The following is a 19,667-nucleotide window of genomic DNA, read 5'->3' as shown; positions in this document are numbered from 1 at the left end:
TATCTATATTTGGCTGCAACTCAGTGCAAAAGATTTGGACGGTCAGGAGAGGTCATGGGATTGCTGAAGGCTGGCACGAAGGGTTAGCGAACTGTCTGACTTGGCAGCTCTGGCCTGTTACTATCTAGCCCCTGCATCAAGGCAAGGCTCATAAATGACCTTGGTGCCACTTTCTCCATCTGTAAAATGGAAAGGTGAAATTTTTGGATCTCTGAAGGTTTTCCATATCTAAATTATAAAAGAAAACCACAGAATGACTTGAGGCTATGAAGTTGTTTTTTTTTTTTAAACAGGAGAGGGGATGATTCATTTTTATTTAGCTCAATAATGGGTCAAATAAAAAGTCAACAGGGCTTAAAATAAAGCAGGAGAAACAATGATTTGGACTTTAAAAAGAAACTCTTGACCTCTAGAATAATAAAACCAGGGAATGGGCTTCTAAGGGAAATTTGGAAGCTTTGATCACATAATATTGTTAAGAAGAAACAACTAGTAAGTCCCGAATGGGTCAGACCTTTAGATGGGACTAGATGGTTTGTTCCTCAAACATGTTATGTGGATGTTGGACATGGAATACTTCCCTGTAGGGGTAGGAATACTACACAGTATGGAAGAGCAGGGACTCTGGGCTGAGACTTCCCTGGTTCAAATCCCAGCTTTGGCACTTGCTAAGTGTATCAGCTCTCTGTGCCTTAGTCTGCACATCTGTATTGTTGGGACACTATTATTTATTTCACAGGGTTGTTATGAGGATTTAATGAGCTAATCCATGCAAAGCTCTTAATATAATTTTAGGCACAACATAAGTCCTAAATAAAAATTAGCTATCATTATTATTATTATTATCTGTAAGGCTCTCAAGCCTAAACAGAATGTTGTTTATTTTGCTGAAATAATGACATGTCCGGGGGAAACACTTGTTATCACCCATTAATCAGAAGCTCTAATTATTATAATTTGAAAACTAATTTGTGCTTAAAAATGCTGCTGTTGGCACACTGCCCCCTCCCCCCACATTAAGGCCTTTTGGGGGAAGGGCTATAATATAAAGGACTCAGTAAGGAAGGGGTGTAATAACAAGGACCCCTGGGGAAGAAGAGTTTAGAGACCAAAAGTAACCCCAGCAATCATAGTGTGGCAACAAGTTAAAGAAATTCATTTAAAATAAAAAAGAACTTTAAAGAAATTATTCATCTTTAAACTTAATAAGATGGGCTTTCCTTCATGTCTGTTGGGCTTTCAGGGGTTGCTGGGTTAATGACAGGATATGAAAAAGAAGCAGGAAATCAGCACCCATGAGCCCGCTAATCTACTGCTGAAACCGAAACGGATTTTGATAATGTCAAGCCAAATGAGGATGCAAGAGATTCGCAAGGGAGCCAGCTGCTGGAGGGCAGTTGCTCTGGAGAAATTCAGACAAGGAGCCTCAGGGGTTTGGTTCGTATAGCAGTAGGATACCCGTTCTCTCACTAGACCCAACTTCAGGACACTGCCTTCGGTAAATGAGCTGCTACTACCAGTGAGGACGGGCTGCCTTTTCAGTATTCACACCTCCTCCTAGGGTTCCATAGGCTCCCCTCCTTCACGTCTCATCCACTAAAGGAGGCAGTGCATGTGGGTGATGAAGTACAGGTTTTGCAGCCAGACAGGGCTGGGTTAAAATTCTGTCTCCGGTTCTTCCTTGCTGTGTGACCTCTAGCAATTTGCTTAACCTCTCTGGGCCTCCATTTTTTTTTTTAAATGTAAAATGGAAATGATAATAGTAACTGTCTCACAGGGTGGGAGCAACAAATGGGAGTACACAAAGGAGGGCTTGTACAGGGCCTAGCACAAAATAATTGCAAAATAAATGCTAGTTAGTTCCGTTTAATTAAATTAAAAAAATGAAAAACTATAAGGGGAAAGCACCTAGCTTTCTTTGTAGAGTAAAGGATTTTCTAAAAGAAAGAAACATCATATGGATATGTAATATATATGTACGCATACATGCATACGTGTATATATACATTTATTTATCTGCATACCCATCAATCGAGAGAGTGTCAAATTCTACTGACATAGACTTAACTATGGGAACAAGTGTGAAATTGGTAGGATCTGTTCCCACTACTGATTTTTGGTGGGACTTTCCAGAAGCTGGTATGGCCACTTTATCAATTAGCTTACTTTATCGATAAACCTGCTTTATTGAGTAGCACTGAAATTAAGGTCCAGCTCAGGCGCACCTTTGCACTGATGCCCTCTTTTTCTTTTCACCCCGCCTTCACTCCTACCACCAGACAAATAGGCTCCTTCTCTCAGTGTTCATAGCATCTACACTTTGGCGTACTGTGGGGTCCAGCACCTGTTGTTCGGTCCTATGATTGATCTTGCCTGCCTTTCTAAGTCTCTTGTATTAGACACTGTACTCCCTGAGGTCAGGCAGAACGGCAAATGCATCTTTGGGTTCTCTGTGGTTTGCACCTGGCAAACTGTAGGTGATTTATAAATGCTTGTTGAACTGAATCAAGTTTTACTTGTCCATCTGATGGGGGGTTTTAACATAACCCCTGCCACTACTAGGTAAAACGGGAGTGTTAAGGAAGATTTATTTTGAAAAGTTGCATATAAATTGACTTTTTTTCCCTAAATAAAATCGAAAGCTCTAAAGCTTTATGGGGAAATTTACTATTTAAAGGAACCTTCCTTGTGGATCCTTTCCAAAAATCACAAGTAAACTCTTAATTTATCTTTTGTGTAAAACCTTATAAATAAATAAGCGAACCAGGGGAGCTGAAATGTAGTGGAAAGGTCCTTAGATTAATAACCAAAAGCCATGTGTCCTAATCCTGATACTTAATGACCTTGGCCCTTTTGTGGAAGGGAATAGGGGTGTAAATGAACTCTTTGGTTGAACTCCCCTCCTTGCTACTAAGCAGCTGGCTAGTTTGAGGCCCATCTCGTTCTCAAGGTCTCAGTGTCCTGAACTACATGGACCCACAGATATCTTAAGGGGCATTCTACTGGAGTCTACTGTGTTCTACCGACTGGAGGGGGGTCATCTCTGGGTACATGCTACAAACAGTGTAAGAGTGTGTGTGTGTGTGTGTGTGTGTGTGTGTGTGTGTGTTGCCTGCGAGAGGGAGCAGGGGCTATGAGCAAGTGAAGGAGATTTCACTTTTAATAAATTAAATTCATTTAACATAAGTTACCGTTACTGTTAAAAGCTAGTGACTACTTTCAAACTGAATTCTTCAGATAAGCAACTGAATTATGCTTTTGCAAAGTGGAGTCTTCACTACTGTCCACAAATACATACTTTTATATATAAAATCTTCATTTTGAAATAATTTCAGATTTACAGAAAAATTAAAAAAATAGTATAAGGAAGTCCTGCATATCATTCACCCAAATACCATAAATTTAATATACATTTGTTCCATCATTCTATTTTTTTGCTGAAACATTGAGACTAAGTTACAGAAGACTGTTCCTTTACCTCCCAATATTTCTATGCGTTTTTCCTAAAAGCAAGGATATTCTTTCTCAGAACCATCGTGCAGTTCTCCAAAACAGAAAGTTAACATTGATACAATGCTATTTCTAATTTCTATTTCTATTTCTAATTTATAGATCTGATTCAAATTTGCCAACTGTTACACTGACATTCTTTATAGCCATGGGAAAAAAGCTTTTTCTATATACTTAACAAAAACATCTTTAAAATGAGTGTGCAGAACTCACACTTCTCTTTAATTTTAAAAAGAACAAAAAAGAAAAAAAATGTGATGCAAACACTGCCTCAAAAGAGATAAAAAGGAAAGGTGGCTTTTTAAATTGCTGGAGCCCGTGTGGGGAACCATCCCTGTGACTCTGTCCTGGGAGGGCCAGTCCCTGGGCTAGTGCCCAGGAGTGAAGGTCTGTGCTGCTCTCGAAGGTCAAAGAGATCAGCACCCTGAGCCAGGCTCCCAGTCCCACAAAGGAGGGTCTGAAGCTGGGCTTCCCCTGGCCCTGCTAGCTATTCTAGGACCATAAACATGGCTAATCCCTAACAGGGTGCCATTGAGAGACAGACAACAGGAAACAAAGTAATTAAGGTTTCTATCTTCCCTGCCCTCCCCCAGTGCGGATGCCCTTATGGAGAAGACTGGAGACCTCAGGAGGCCTGCTGCACAGTGAAGCCGTCAGCCCTGGCTTTGAATCCCAGCTCCGACAACTACGAGCTGTGTGCCTTTGGGCTAACCACTGCCCCTCTCTGGGTTTGTCTACTCATCTGTACGATGCGGTTGCTTCTGAGGATTAACCAGGGTAACATATGCAGTACCCAATTTGTGGTACGTCTACATCTTTCTACCCAGGTGTTGTGCTGCCTACACACAGCCGTAAATATTTATCGCAGATTTGGAATATAAATTTGTGATGGTCTAATTAAGATGTAGGCTGCTTAGTATAGGCACGATGAACTAAAAAAGGGCCAAGCGGTGGGATAGGACTCAGTGAAACAGGAAGCCACTTTCCAGGGCAGCTGACATCAGTACTCAATGAGTGATCAGTATGTCTACAGACAGGAAGGGACCTGTCACATGAAGGAAGCTGCTGAGGAGAGAGAAAACAAAGTCACAAGTGCATGTGCTCCAAATTCCAGGTGTTGATGTATCCTCCAGCTGCTTCTCAGGCGGACAACTCTGTGCAGCCTGCATTAGCAAAAAGCTGCCGGATTTTCTTGATTTAATAATGACTAATGAATGTCCTGAGCAATGCTGTGTAGGTCATTCATTCATACTTCATGTAACAAACATTTGTCAAGCATCTACTACAGCACTAGGTAATTTTTGGTCAACATCAAAAGCTGGGATGTATGTCATACTCCCCTGATCCCTTGTCTGGACAGCAGGGCAAGGTCCCGTGGACCCTGTGTGGGCTGGGATTGGTCGCCTTAGGAGAAGAAGATTTAAACAGCCATTCCACAATCATCCACTGAAAGTCTGGCCACCAGCCTTGGGTTCTGGGTAGTGACTGAACATGGTGTCCCGGCAAGTAGGACTGGGTCCCGCCCGTAGCTCCCTGAACTGTGGCTTCCATGTCAAACTTTGCTCCCTACCTAGGAGCTGCAGGACAAAAAGTGGAGAGGATGATCATGTGGCCCTAAGAAGCAGACCCTTCATGATGGTCCTGGCTGGTTCATCTCCAGCTTAAAGATGAGATTTCTGGAAGTTTTGAGGCAACGCTCTAATGATCAATTTTACAGGCTGGGCCACTTCTCTAGCTCCACGGAAGATTGCTCATGTAAATGTGAAGCTATTGCCTATTTCAGAAACGTGTACCGAAAATTCCAACCAGTTAAATAAGACTGATGTCAAGCAAAACGACAGCCTTCCATAGCCACATTAGGAGATAATCATTTCAGAAAATGTTGCCATAATTCATTTATGGAAACAGCTAGACAATTCCCCAAACAAGTGATAACGGGAATGGACTCATAGTCATACCAGGGAAATGAAGCCTCATATTAATAGTTCCTAAACTTAACCGAACTCCAGAGGCACCTCGGCATAAATCTGCCTTGCAGATTATTCTGCCTCACATAGTTTTATCTATTGCAAATAAAGTTGAATTCAGAATATTGCTTCAGTCATTACACCTCGTTTCCATTTATTTGGGAATCAGGACAACCATCTGAAGGTTCTGTTTAACCAAGAGATAGGCAAAAAGATTCTCCTAAGGACATTAGATTCACTGCCTTACACTAGCGCTCGTCTGAGTCATCGGCAACCCATCAGCCTTCACCCTGCTGCTGGCTGGCTATTCCTCAGGAATAGATTCATATCCCAAGCATTCACTGCTCCCGTGATGTATTCACAACATTGCACAGCAATAATGATTTTTATAAAATCCTTCAGTGCTTGGGACTACATGTGGCCTTTACACCTTTTGAAACCCCAATTTGTCACCTTCGATAAAAACGGCCAACTCTTGGCCACTAAGGGTGTTAACTGGCATTTATATATCTGACCATTCAGGTGAACATGATTCTGCATTAATATGTAGTTCAGTTTATTAGAGTTATTTATAGCAGCTACAATTTACTGAGTGGTTACTGCTGCCATGTAATCTCCTGATACCTTTATGATTTTTCCAGTTTTCCGATTAGAGGACCATGAAAATACAGCGACTTGCCTAAGGTCACACAGCTCTAATGTGGTGCAGCTGGGATCAGAAGCCACGTCTGACTGTTTCCAGAACCCACGTATCTAACCACTACGCTGACTGCTTTTCAGATGCTGGGCTAAGTACAAGACACACAAAGAGGTGTGTATCCAAGCAGACAATGGAGACCACCCTGTGGGTGTACAAGTCAACTCTGAAAGAGAAATGTGCCAACGCAAGTGAGGACAAATGCACTAGGGAGGGAAATTGATTATCTTGCTGTTAATACCCACGTCAAGCCACGAGGATGTCATGTCCAACAGAAACTATATAACTTAGAAGGGGGTGGTGGGTAGCAGTCAGAAGCTAAAATCACGAAGCTGAGGTGCTTAAGCAATACTCATCTGTAACGGGAGAGTAAGATGGCTTCCAAGATAAGAGGAGTTGTTGCACTGGTGAGTGGGCTATTGGTTTATTTGCCAGTACACGTGCAGTATTATAATGGTTGGCTCAAACATAACCACCCCTCGCCCTTCTGGGAACTTCACTGACTTTGAAAAAGCCCCATGTAGGGAAGTGATCATTTTGAGACCCTGGGCTGTGTTCATTGAGAGGCTGACAAGAGCCAGAGGAAGAATTACCAACCTCCCTGGTAATCTGGCTCCTAGTACCATGCATTAAGCCAACTAGTAAAAATCATTATGAAGTTTTTGCTGAAAGGGCAAGTGTAGAAAAACATGTTTCTAAACAGAATAACAGTCTTTGCCATTTTTTCCCAACTTGCATACCATCTGGAAATTCTGATTTTTTTTTTCCAAAGGGTAGGAAAGAAATGTGCTCCAGGCACAAATAAATGTTTACAGCTGAGTTATAAACCGAGAATGGTGGGGCTTAAAACAGACAGGCTGGCAGTGATAGAACTTGAGCTGCAGTGAGACAAATAATGCTGTGGGGGACGGGCCAGCTTGTTTTGCACATTGGCCCTTTTGAATGGGAAGTCTTGCTTCCCACCGACCTCATCAAGCAAATGCTTGGGAAGAAGTCTTCACATCTGGGTTTGTTCTAATTCTTAGAAGGTGAAGGAAAAAGATGAAGCAGAACGATGGTCTATCTTGACATTCTGAAGGCAGCCTTCACCTTTGGAAAATACGACGCCTCATAAGAAGTGGCAGCCTGGGGATGCTTGTTAAATGGAGCCACTGAGACATGTCACGATGATGTCAGTGACAGCTAATATTCATGAATCTCTTATTAAGCGCTTATTAATCTCTTAATAAGAGTATATATGTGTATAAAACACACAACACACTGTGTTTTATAAGCATCGTCTCACTTATACTGGATGCCAAGAGGGTAAGGGGTACCATTTTACAGATGAGGAACTGGTGGCTGAGGGAGAACACGTGACCTGCTTGTGTTCCTGCAGCTAAGTGATGGAGCTGGCAGTTACAACCAGCTGGACCAACTCTAGAGTCTTCTATTACAGAGGATCTGTCGATGGAATGTTACCAAAAGTGTGCCCATCACTTGGTCAAGAAGGAAAGGCTGATATATTGGGAGTTTGGTCTCTTCTGCCTCATCTCCTATAATTTATAGTTGCACAACAGTCCAAGGAAAATAGAAATGGGTTTGCAAAGGATACAGAGCGGTGGGCAAACTTCCATAACGGGTCAGATAACAAATACTTTAGGCTTTAGTGGGCCATCTCATCTCTGTTGCATCTACTCAGCTCCACTGTTGTGTGCAAAAGCAGCCATAGGCCATGAATGAACATGGCTGTGCTCCAATAAAACTTTGTTTGCAAAAACACGTGACTGGCCTGATTTGGTCCATGAGATGTTATTTGCTGACCCCTGATATAGAGGACACCTTGAATTTAAAATGAGTGATAGGTTTTGAGAATGATCCATGAAATTCTACTTGGGAGTTTATTCTTTCTTAAGATCAGTGCACAAATTGGCTACATATGATGTGCCCTTTAAAAGCTCTTGTGTTCTTTGCCTCTGGGCCTAGCCAATCAAACTGGATTCCCTTATGTTATCTGACCAGGTCAGAACACTGTATTGAATCTTCCTTCTCAAGGCTTATCTAATCCCAAATCTATAGAAAAAGTGCTCTGTGCCCTTATAATGAAGATGTATGAGTTCATTCCTTTTAACATAGAAATACACTCGAGATGGTGACTGATTCTGGCATTCTGTGGGCTTCCCTTTCTTGATGTGAAACCCAACCACCAAACCAACCACGTTAAGGTTTAACTGAAAGAGAGAATGGAGAAAAAATAAACGATGAACACCAACAAATGGAAAAGGGAAGACAAAGCCCAGAGAACATACTCTCCTAACTAATTAATCAAGTGCTTTGTTTCCACTAACATATCAGAGTGTGTAGGCTGCCCTGTCTATTAGACTCCTTTCCAAATCTGAGCAATGTAAACACTCCTAAAGACCAAGTAATGAAATCTCTATTGATGTGCCATCTTAGATGGAACTCACATACCCTTGTTTTGCTTACATTTTAATTTGCTTCTGCTGGATACTTACCCAGTAATTGCTTAATAAGATTAACCTCCCTGGCAATGTGTGGTGTATCTTGATTAAAACATTATTGGAGTGAAGGATTATTGTATACCAGAAAAAAATGGAGGGGGTGTTATTTAATTAACTTATTGCCAATATATCTTGATTGTCTCTTTGAAACACTGGAAAACTAGTCGATTGGAATTGATTCAGGTTATCTAAATGTATAGAATTGGGGAGTGGGGAGGAGGGAGGTCCCTGCGTAAAGAAACTGAAACCTGGGATCACTTTTTAAAAGAACATGTAGGTGGGTGTGAGAAAACGAAAATCTTTCTACTTATTTTTTAAACCAAACTTTACAACAGCTTAAGAGATCTGCTATCTTCAGTCTTAAGAAGAGTACTATTTTGGTGTTCAGAAAGGAGATGTTCCCAGTTTTCTTTCAAGTTTAAGCGATTTTAAATTCTCACGCTTTTTCATAAGAGTCCTATTGACAAAATTCATTGGACAACAATTTGGCCACCACTTCCCTGTCTCCTAACTCATTTGGAAAAGAACTGGCGATGTTATACGACTTACACAACATTTTCAAGAGCACGTTGCATCGGAGGGGGAGAATTTTGGTCTTTCCAAAGACACCATGGAAAGTGTTTCTTCATTTGTTAATTTAGAGGCACCGTACTCTTAGTTAGGACTTGTTCTCTGCAGGAATCTTCTGTCTTGCTGGTGTGGGATGCTCAAGTGGGGGTGGCAGTTGGAAACACAGCTTAATCACGAATGCGCAGAGTGGCTGACCTTAATTTACCGAAGTTAATGTCTATCAGTGATTCTCTTTGGTAAAGGATGCCATTTAAAAAGCATTTGTATGTAACTTCAGAACGTAGACACACATGAAATATATCCCTGGGCCTGATAAGCACATATGCATGTTCACTTTCAAATGTGTGTTCTGCATTCTTCTCAAAGGACAGGGCGCTGCTGACTTGCAGATTAAAGTGCGTTTATGGATCAAACAAAGCAGAGACCCCCTTAAAGCAGCGTTTTTCAAAGAGCAGCACCGTGGACCCCTTGGGCAGTATCGCTCTTCGCCATAGGGGACATCCTACGTACTGCAGGATGTTTAACTGCAGCTCAGCCTCCCCTGCTAAATGCCAGTTTCACGTCCTCTCATCGGGACACCCAAAGAAGTCTTCGGACTCTTGCCCAATGTCCCCTCGGAGCCAAAAACGCGCCGCAGAGAACCACTGTCATAAAGGAAACGGGAGTTGCACATGGTGTCAAGTACTGGAGGGGAGCGGACTGCACATAGGAGGCCAACAGATCCGGCTCCGGGCTTTTTGGTCAGTTAAGGCAGAACACGGTCCATTAAGGCAAAATACACTCTCCATTTTTAGGTCTAGTTTTAGTTACCTGATAATGGAAGGCATATAATTTCATCCTCAGATAAAACTTTTCATGCTTCCTTAAAGGTAATTTAGTGTTATGATTAGGATAGATGAGTAAAGCGATTCTTAAAGATTAGATAAAAAGACAAAAAAAGTCACACTCGAAGCCATTAGGACAACTCCGGGGAGAATAATTTAAGTAACATTAGCATTTCAGGATGACTCACATACACCTCTAAGGGAAGATGAATTCTGGAATCTTCTCTGTGGAAAATGACTGAGCTAAGGGAAACGCCAACATCTTGCCCAAAGATGCACAAGGCACAGACTTGAGTTTAAATTCGTACCAGGCCTACATGTTTGATTTGGGGGCAAGTTTCTAAAACACCCTGGGCCTCAGTTTCCCTGAGATGATTTCCCTCCCGTTAAAGCTGTTGAAGTCAGGCAATGCTAAGCTTGGCACCCACCGGGTGCCCAATAGACGTTACTTCCTTTCTTGTCTCTGAAATGTCTCTGTGGGGTATTTTCAGAAATGTGGGGGTAAACTGCCCAATGGGCTAAGAGGCAGAGTGGAACAGTCTGTGTTTGGAGAAGCCCTTCCATGCCATCTCTCCCGTTGGTGATTCCTGTCCTGAATTAAGCACAGCCTGCCGCGGGCCCAGCGTGCCTCGTGCGTCTCGCTGCGCCATTGACTGCTGTGGTTTTATTAACTGCCCCACGTCCCTGCCGCCCACCCCCAGTCCTGTTTTCCCTCTTCCTCTTAGCACCTTGTTAGCACCTTTTTTTTTTTTCCTGCAAGAATACAGTTGCTTGATTGCTTCAATAAACATTTCCATTGTCCCCTTTACCATTCGGAGAAGAGGAGCTTTGTTCCCGAGTTGTCAAAACTCTTTTCTATTCTCTCCCAAAGCGGAACAGCTCAGAATCTCTCTTTTTCATGCCAGGCAGCGCTTCCTCCCTGGGGAGGCTGCATCTCTCCTCTGGGGAGAGGGCTCTGGTCCAGTGGCGTGTGCGGCCTGCCGCTCTCGGCTTTCTTGATGAGGCAGGACTTTCTCCTGCGGCTGCCGTTGGGCCTTGGGAGGCTTTCCGGTCGCTCCAGATAGCATAGGTATGCACACTGCACTGCGAAGGCGCCGTGTCAGCTCTCAGTGACTCCAGCCAGACACAGCTAACAGACAGGAACAGCAAACAGCTTTGAACAGGGGCACCTAGGGAAGGCGAGGATTCTGTTCCCCGCTTTCTTTTCCTTTTCGCGTACCTTCCAAGGTTTGGACTGGAAAACCTGAGCCCGCTGGCGGGAGCTCTGAGTTCTCCCGTGACCTCAAGAGGGCACGCAGCAGCTGTAACCTCACCTCTGCCTCCAGATGGCATTGTCGCCACATCATCGGTTCCTGGTAAGCCGGTCCTTATCCCATTGTTAAAGGTGTGTCCATCTGCTGGCTGCAGTTGCCAATTGAGTCCGAGCAGATGCATTGCTGCAGGAGAGACAAAGTAATGACAATATGAATAGATAATTCAGCAATGCAAATATCAAGGGGGAGGGCCAGGTGCTTTTTCCAAGTGATTGCCTTTTAAGGAAGCTGCAGTTCAAAACCTGCTTGCCCCAGGCCGCTGGGATTAGCTAAATAGGGAAAGCAAGGAGATCTGGGTGGTGAGGACTCCTCTCTCTGTGCGTCTGTTCACAGCCTTGGGGGAGAGGATCCCGGTGGTGGGCGGAGGAGGTAGGAGACACCCTAGCTCAGACCTTCTGAATGGTGCTACCAAGGAGGGGGAAATGCCCCTTTGGAATCACTGTCAAGGATTCTGCTCCATCATGTGCAGCCTCTCCCACACTGTGGACGCGGTTGTTTTTAGACTGGTGGTCCGGGGGCATTGGCAAGGATAGTTTCGCCCAAACTACTCAAAACATAAATCGGTTTCAAAACAAGGCTACCCAAGCGGGACCTGTCTGCTGGTGGGACCGCAGCGACACTGGATTAGCAATGCCGCAGGTCCTGTCAGACCTTTGCATTCCAAGCTTTCTCACCGTTTCTGCCGCCAAGTGGGTACCTTTCAGCCCACTGTGGAAAAAGCTTGGGGGTGCTGGTGGGACGGGGTCCTTTCCTGAAAATACTCCAATGACACTTTCTTCTCTCTCACACCCCACACCCACCCCCGCACTTTAGCACAGAACAGAATGAGCCAGAGCGCCAAGGTGCTGTGCTAAGGAGGCAAGCCTGTCGGACTCCTGCTTTACTTCCCTGTGCACTGCACCCCTCCAAACACAAACTTCCTTCCTTCCTTCCTTCCGGTCTTCCTCGTCACCCTGTGCCAGCTCCCCACTTCCCAGGTGGTTTAGCAAGCTCAATTCACCCCATCTCCCATGGTTCTGGGTGAGTTGTTTTCACAAAGGAGACGTGGAGTGAAAGGCAAATCCCAAACACCTGTATTCTTTCAAAGTCCCCATCTAAGAAAAGCTTCATTTGCAAATAAATAAGGAGTTCATTCCCCTGCATATTGCCCATTCAAACAATATGTCTGGCATTCCAACCGGATGCAGGTTGATGCTGTGGCTATGGTTCTGGCACTGCAGGAGAGAAAGGGCTGTTGACAGGGAAAGGCTCTGAGTATGATGCGGGATGGGAGAAACAATTAACCACAGGAGATGCAATTAACAATGCTTAGGAAATTGTTCACACAGCAATTAATTCTGCATGCCTACCAACACTTAAAGTCAGGCTGCATTCTATTAAGGTTAAAAACCTATCTTCAAACAATACAGCTCAGATTGATGGCCGCAGATTAAGGTGCCAAGGTGTCCCTGGGTGTATGTCTGCTTTTTTTCTTACATACTTCCCCATCTCAGAACCACGTTGTTTTTTTCTCCCCCTATACATTACTTTGACGTGCAAGGCAACTCTTTGAGATGATAAATACTAATAAGAATAAGTGACATTTACTGTACACTTTCTGTCAAGGCAACACCTAATTTTCTCCTGCAGTTTATCCGTTATATGTAGGTCACTCACTTGAAGAGACCGGATTCTATTGCCTCAAATAATGACATATTTTCACTGTACAGAGGTCAGGAAATGAGAACTAATCGTGGCTGCTTCAAGATAACGATAGCTTCTGATTTGTAATTACCAGGTGAAGGAAGCCAAGGAATTAGCTATTTTAAAATGATTCCTTTTTTAATGTCGCTGTTGGGTTCTTGGGGCTTGCCTGGAGCCAGGCTGCTGCTGCCGTGGAGGGGTGGCTCCTTCACGGAGGGTCTCCCTGTGTTTTAAGACAGGTACTGCAGGTGCAGCTGGGGCTTGGACCTAACAAAGCTCGGATTTTCTCATCTACGGAAGGAAGCGGTGGGTCTATCAGGCAAGAATGGCAACCTCCCCAGGGCCCCATCAGTGTGAAATCTCTTTTCAAAGCCGTTCCTCTCTTCTAATACCCCATCTTGGCCCTCCAAGGTGAGGAACATACTGCGACCGTCAACTTTGAGAGAACAGCAAGCAGACAATACCCTCATCTTACTGCGCAGAAGGAGGGCATTCATGAAACCGTGTTCTCTCTGTTTTCAGAGATGCTCGCCCTTCCCGTTTTGTTTTGGGTTCCATAGCATCTCTTTATTAAAAAATAAAAAAAAAGTATTCTGAGAACAAGAAGACTAGAGATGGGGTGAGAAGGGTTAGGGTCAGAGTGTACAAGTAACTGCTCAGACAGCTCCCAGAAGTGAAAAGAAAAATAAGAAAGTGAGAGGGAGATAAAAGGGGAAAAGCCAAATCTGCTGAGCGTAAGCTCTGTCGTCCCAGCAGAAACGAGGCAACAAAAATGAAACTCAAGTTCGGGCATATTTTCTGTTGTTGAATTGAACGTTAAGTAAATAAGTGAGAATTATATCAGGGGTATAACCACCTTCTTTTGTTTTTTTGGGAGGGAGGTTGAAACAGGCTTTTGTTTGTACTTTTTTTTTTCTTGATCAGCTATTCCTTCTCTCTTACTTGAGTAAGAAAATGAGAATATCTTTCTAGCCTATGGGGATGGACTAAAGTGTCCTTAGGATAAAGACGCAGGGGAGCTGTGAAGTAAATGAGTTTCCTGACTAATGAGAAATCTGTTTCTTATTCTGCTACTGATTTGCTCTAAGGCTGGGGCTGAGAAATCCATCCCTCCATCCATCTCTCCCTTTACCTTCTGAAAAGGTTTCCCTTTCCAGGGGGAATAAGGGCTGCTGAGGGACCGGGACAGCGGGAGAGGTCAAGCAACCACAACACCTCCGAAGATCTAGCAGAGGGTCTCGAATCTAGGAGGCACTCCATCAATGTTTATTAGAATAGATAATGACACATGGGGGCAGATACAGGGGGTCGGACTGCAGGACATTATACTCTCACAAATCAAAAACACATAACACAGAGGTGTGAAGGGTGGCATACAACAGGGCTGGCAGCAATAGGGATGGGTGTGCACAGAGGAGGGTTTATCAATGCCTGCTGCAGTCCCCGAACCCCTTCTCTGGCCAGCACTGTAGGAGATGCTCTACGGGTTCTATTTTCATCAAGATTCACAGCTTACATTCAGGTTGTCCTAATCCCCATTTCACAGATGAAGAAACTATTGACTATGAGGTTTGATCACTGGGGGGATTTCAGAATCAGAGGAAGATTACAGTGGGAAGTGATTATCTGCTTCATATTTCACAGTGATCTGGGTACCAATTCTGGTTGGCAATGTGATCTCAGCAAACCTTGTCTCTTTCTTGAAACTCATGATCACCTCACTGTGGTTGATGAATGACCATCTTCTATATTCTGCACCCCTTCATGAAGGGCTTATATCTATCTCCTCACCTTGTTGGATTCAGATGTGGCCACATGACCCAGCATCACACACTCTATATGCCTTTTTGTACTCTGCCACATGGTCAGCCACGGTTCAGTCTTGAGTGAAGATAACATGGCTCGGAGCCGTGGCTGACCCGTGAGAGGACACAGTGTGAGTGAAGAAATAAACTGTTAGTGCTATAAGCCGCTGGGAGTTTGGGGTTCTTTGTTTTAACAGTATTATTGAGACTTCCCTGACTGAGATGTTCACTTACCACAGCCCCCACTCACTTACCTATGGGGTGTATGTTCCAAGACCCCCCGTGGATGCCTAAAACTGCAGACAGTACCAAACCCTACATACACTCCTATGGTAAAGTTTAATCTATAAATGAGGCACAGTAAGAGATTACAATGATAGCAAATAATAAAACAGAACCATTATAAAAATATACCCTAATAAAAGTTGTGTGAATGTGGTCTCTCTCTCTTAAAGTATCTCACTGTTCTGTCCTCGTCCTTCTTCTTGCAATGGTATGAGCCAATAAAATGTCTACGTGACGAGACAAAGTGAGGTGAATGGCGCGGACGCTGTGACATAGCATTAAGCCACTACTGGCCTTCTGACCACGCATCGGAAGGAGCACCATCTGCTTCCAGACCACGGTTGACCACGGGTAACTGAACCTCAGAAAGCAAAACCGCAGAGGACTACCGTGTAAGTACAGTAAGACATCCCATTTTACACAACGGGCATCTGTGCATTCATTCCTTCAAGTTATTTATTTATTCAGTCAGGATCCTTTCTAAAACCCAGCCAGGAAAAGTTAGGACTGCTCCGTACTTAGGGTCACTACCCTTGCTTCTATGAACAGCAACAACACAAATAGCTCTTTAAATATTATTGTCATAAAATATTTGTGATCCACTCTCAGATTCAGACTTAGAGAGTCTCAAGATTTTGGGTGAACACTGGCCTCATCAACTTACATTTTCTTCAGCGAGACACCTTGGATGCAGTGGGGTGGTCCCCGCTTTTGCTCCCCACAAATGCTCTAGCAGCTCATCCCCAAAAGGTCTTGTTCAGACCATCCTAGGGTCAGAAGTGAAATGAGTTTGGGAGGTCCTCTCCCTCATGTGAGTCACCCCCACTGACAGCCAAATGCACAATTTATCATGATTTGGCAGGCTCTGCTCCAGAGAGACCCTCAGATGGAACAATGGGGCTCCATGGGTTAGCAAGGATGGAACGGGGAAAAGCTCCAAGTGGAAGTTCGTGTAATCCAGGTGGCAGCTGGGAAATCAGCCACTAAAAACACGATAGGCAGCCAAGGACTGCGAGTATCCCTCTGGCTAATTGGAGAAAACTTTCATCAAGTGCTGAAAATGAACCAAGGCAGGATGGACAGACCACACACAGATCCCAGATTTCAGCAAGAATAATAAACAGACCCACTTGGAGTTAGGGTGGTATTTCCTTAGTGAGGTGGCCTGTGTTTATGCCAGAGGGGCTCTAAAAGAAATACTCTGAGGGGACCAAGTGAAAATTAAGAGAGAGGGGTTGGTTGCATGTAACAGAATCCCCCAGCGACCACAGGACAGGAGGTGTTAGGCCCTGAAAAGTGGCAGCCCGGAATGGGGGCTGTCTGAAATAGTAATTAGGGTATATGTGGGCCCTGCTGGGTGCCACTTAGAACCTTCCATGTTCATTGGCTGGCAGAGGATCAACCTGACAAGAGAGTCAATCAATATGTCAGCAGCGCTTCCCAGAGAGCTGCTCAGCCCCTGCTTGTCAAAGAGGGCAAACACGGGGGCCATGGATGCTCTGTGCTTGCTGAGCAAGCCTCCAGGAGCAGGGGGTATCTTTAAAGATCAGGCTTGTCGATACATAACCGGAGGAAGAGATTGGGCTTTCCCTTTGAAAATGGAAGCCTGGAGGCCAAGCAGAGCTTAGGAAGTGGGAGGAGGGAGCCTTGCCTGCTGGGTCTCGTGGCTTAGCATGCGGCCAGATTCACAAGGGCCTTAGAGATGATGGCAAAGCTCCTTCAGAGACCAGGAAGGCTGGGACTCCCTCCCCACCCCCACTGCTGCAGCAGTCAATTTAGACAACAGTGCCAGGACTCCCGTGGGAAGTATAGCCAATTCCAAAAGTGCCACTGCTGAGAGGAGAGAACCACAGTGGAATAATCAGGGCTCAGAGGCACAAATGCTCACCCTGAACTTGCACAGGCAATCTGCAAAGACACTTTTGCAAGCAGTAGTGAAAATTAACACATGCAGATGAGCCTACTCAATGACGATGATGACAATTAACATTTATTTTGGCAATGTGCCAGGGATTGGGCTAATTATGTTAATTGCATCATTTATTCATTACTTATCATTTGGCAAATGTTTATTGAGCACCTACTGTGTGTCAGGTGTGTTCTAGGCTCCGGGAATAAAGCAGTTAACAAAAAGAGTTCCTTGCTCTCACAAAACTTACATCCTAGTGGGAGACATAGAAACTACACACATACCAGTGAAAAGTAGAGTATGAATAGGGTTGGGGATACCAGGGCATAGGGGTGAGTAATTGCAAGCACGTAATTGTTTAGATGTAGACTGGTCAAGGATGGTGTCTGTGATAGGGAACACTTGAGCCAAGGCCCTAAGTGAGAAAGCCATTCATGCTGACATCTGGGGAACTGTGTTTGAGGTTGGAGTGGGGTCAGTGGGAAAGGAGAGTGCAGGGTGGTGGGGAAGGTGGGTGGTGGAGAAGGTGGGTGGTGGGGACTGGGTGCCCCTGGAGAGACTTTGCCTTGTATCTGGGTGAGATTAGATGATACTGGAAGATTCAAAAGAGGATGAAAGCCCACTTATTTCCATTCTCCCTCCATGATGTGGTAATGTAATCTACCTTTTCTAGATAAGGAAATTGAAGCTTAGGGAGGTTAGTGACTTGCCCAAGATCGCATAGCCAGTAACCAGGAAATCTGGAATTTAAACCCAGACATGTGTAACTGCTAAGTCAGAGCTCCCAACCCCCGTACTGTCCTGCTAGTGACTTACCCAAAAGTCCTCACTGGAGGCCATTAGGTCCTGAATTCTCCAAGTGAACCACTACTTAGCCAAGACCGAACAGGGCAGTGGGCTACAGAATTACTTACTAAATATTGTCAGGGCTCACTCAGCAATAGACACCTCCCTTTGTAAGCAGTCATTAGTCCTCTAATAAATCTGTCCTTGGTCAGCGACCAGCTTGCTATTTAACTTAAAGGAATCGTGAATGTCAATAGAAAATAAATCTGTTCGGCAACCTCAGTTTGCAGTCAGGCAGGCTAACGATCAATATGCTTGGTGACTTTTTCCTTGGTCAGTTTGCTTATCATCCTTTGGGGATGTGGTAGAGTAGGGCGCTTTCTCCTCAAAGAGGAAGGGGCCTACTGCGGTGGATTAATGGTATCCTTTTTAGGAATGCTGTCAGTGCCAAATTACCTTCTGCCTAAAAGAAGAGATACAAACAAAACCATGTGGGATAACATTCTTCGAAATGCCTTAAGTCTTAAAGGAGTTAAAAAAAATCCCTTTCAAACCACCACCTTGGTGAAGTGATTTCTCTTATCCCCCCCCCCCCCCCACTGTATTGCAATACACTGACTGGACTGAATTTTCAAAGCACTGCAGGGAAGTTATGCCCACAAATCCCTTTACTAGTAATGGGATTTGTGTACCTATCTCCCAAGAATGCTCTGAAAAGTTACTTGCCTGTGTCCAACTTCCAGCTTGCAGCTTCCAAAATGGTTGCAAAGCTCACGGGCCCAGGAATGACACAGAAGAGGAAGGGTGAGTCATAGACAGGATACCAGAGTCCTGGCAGGACCACTGGAAATGAGAGGGGGCTTTGGAGAAATACACCTGCATTCACACTTCTATCTGCACTCTCTTATCTTTTAGCCACGATGCTAAAACAGGGATTTTGTCTCTGCTTTCCTAATTCTAGCCCCTCACAAAAGCAGGGAGGCTTTCTGTCCCCTGCTGCACGTCTGCCATGAGAACAAGGTGACAGTTGCGTGAGGGAGCTCTGAGACCAGGGAGCAGTGTGTTCTCGAGACAAGAAGAATCCACATGGAGGGACCGGCGCATTAATCTATGCTCATGACAGGCTCAGGATAGCACAGCAAGTGGGAAGTGGTACGAGATTAATCAAGTCCTCTGTTGGGAGGAAACAAATCCTCTCCTTGCAGCTTCAGGATGTATTCCCCACCCCCGCCCCCAGCTGGTCTAACTCCTCCCCCTGGAGTCCCCTTACACCTGCTGCTGTGGTGGGTGCGCTGCAGGCGGTGACTCTGGACACCGTGGGGGTGTGGTGGCCCGTGTGCTCAGGTGACCTCTAACAAGGCCCTTTGCTCTCAGCATCACCAGGCGGATCGATACGTAAGACAGACACACATGCTCACAGCCACTGTCTTTTCCTGTGCAGAGTCTCCAGGAATGTACCCTGGAGGACTGGCGATGCTGGCCAGGCGTCCCCTTGCCCACTGAGCCAGCTTATCCCCCGGGCAGATAAACACATGCCTGGAGCCACGCGCCACACAGACCATCATTTCCCACCCAGACTACCCCTTTCCTGCTGCTATTTTTCCCAGGAAAGAAATAAAAGCCTTTCTTTCTCTAAGAAAGGACCCATGTGATCAACATACCTTTCGAGAATGATAATATCGGTAGGTTTTATTCAGCAAATAAATCATGGTCTTGGATTTTAAGAGCTTTTGTGATAGCAAAACACAACCCCACAATCCACACACATACACCTAAGCACATCTTTCTTCTCCCTCCGAAGCTTGTCATTCAGTGTT

The 19,667-nt window shown here is 44.7% G+C and overlaps 1 protein-coding gene across 17 annotated transcripts in view; it reads right to left on the bottom strand.

Annotated features, from left to right (window-relative positions):
- The window catches only part of TENM2 (teneurin transmembrane protein 2), a 1,202,741-nt gene that overhangs the window by 199,167 nt on the left and 983,907 nt on the right, over positions 1–19,667 (bottom strand). For all 17 annotated transcript variants that reach the window (XM_078066825.1, XM_078066824.1, XM_078066823.1 and 14 more), the window contains one exon: positions 11,383–11,505. In XM_078066825.1, the coding sequence (XP_077922951.1) occupies positions 11,383–11,505 (123 nt within the window). The remainder of the gene's footprint in view (positions 1–11,382; positions 11,506–19,667) is intronic.

This window comes from Halichoerus grypus, chromosome 2, assembly GCF_964656455.1.
Source record: "Halichoerus grypus chromosome 2, mHalGry1.hap1.1, whole genome shotgun sequence".
Taxonomy (NCBI): Eukaryota; Metazoa; Chordata; class Mammalia; order Carnivora; family Phocidae; genus Halichoerus; species Halichoerus grypus.
Note: the sequence above shows the minus strand (reverse complement) of the source record. Positions and strands in the feature narration are given on the sequence as shown.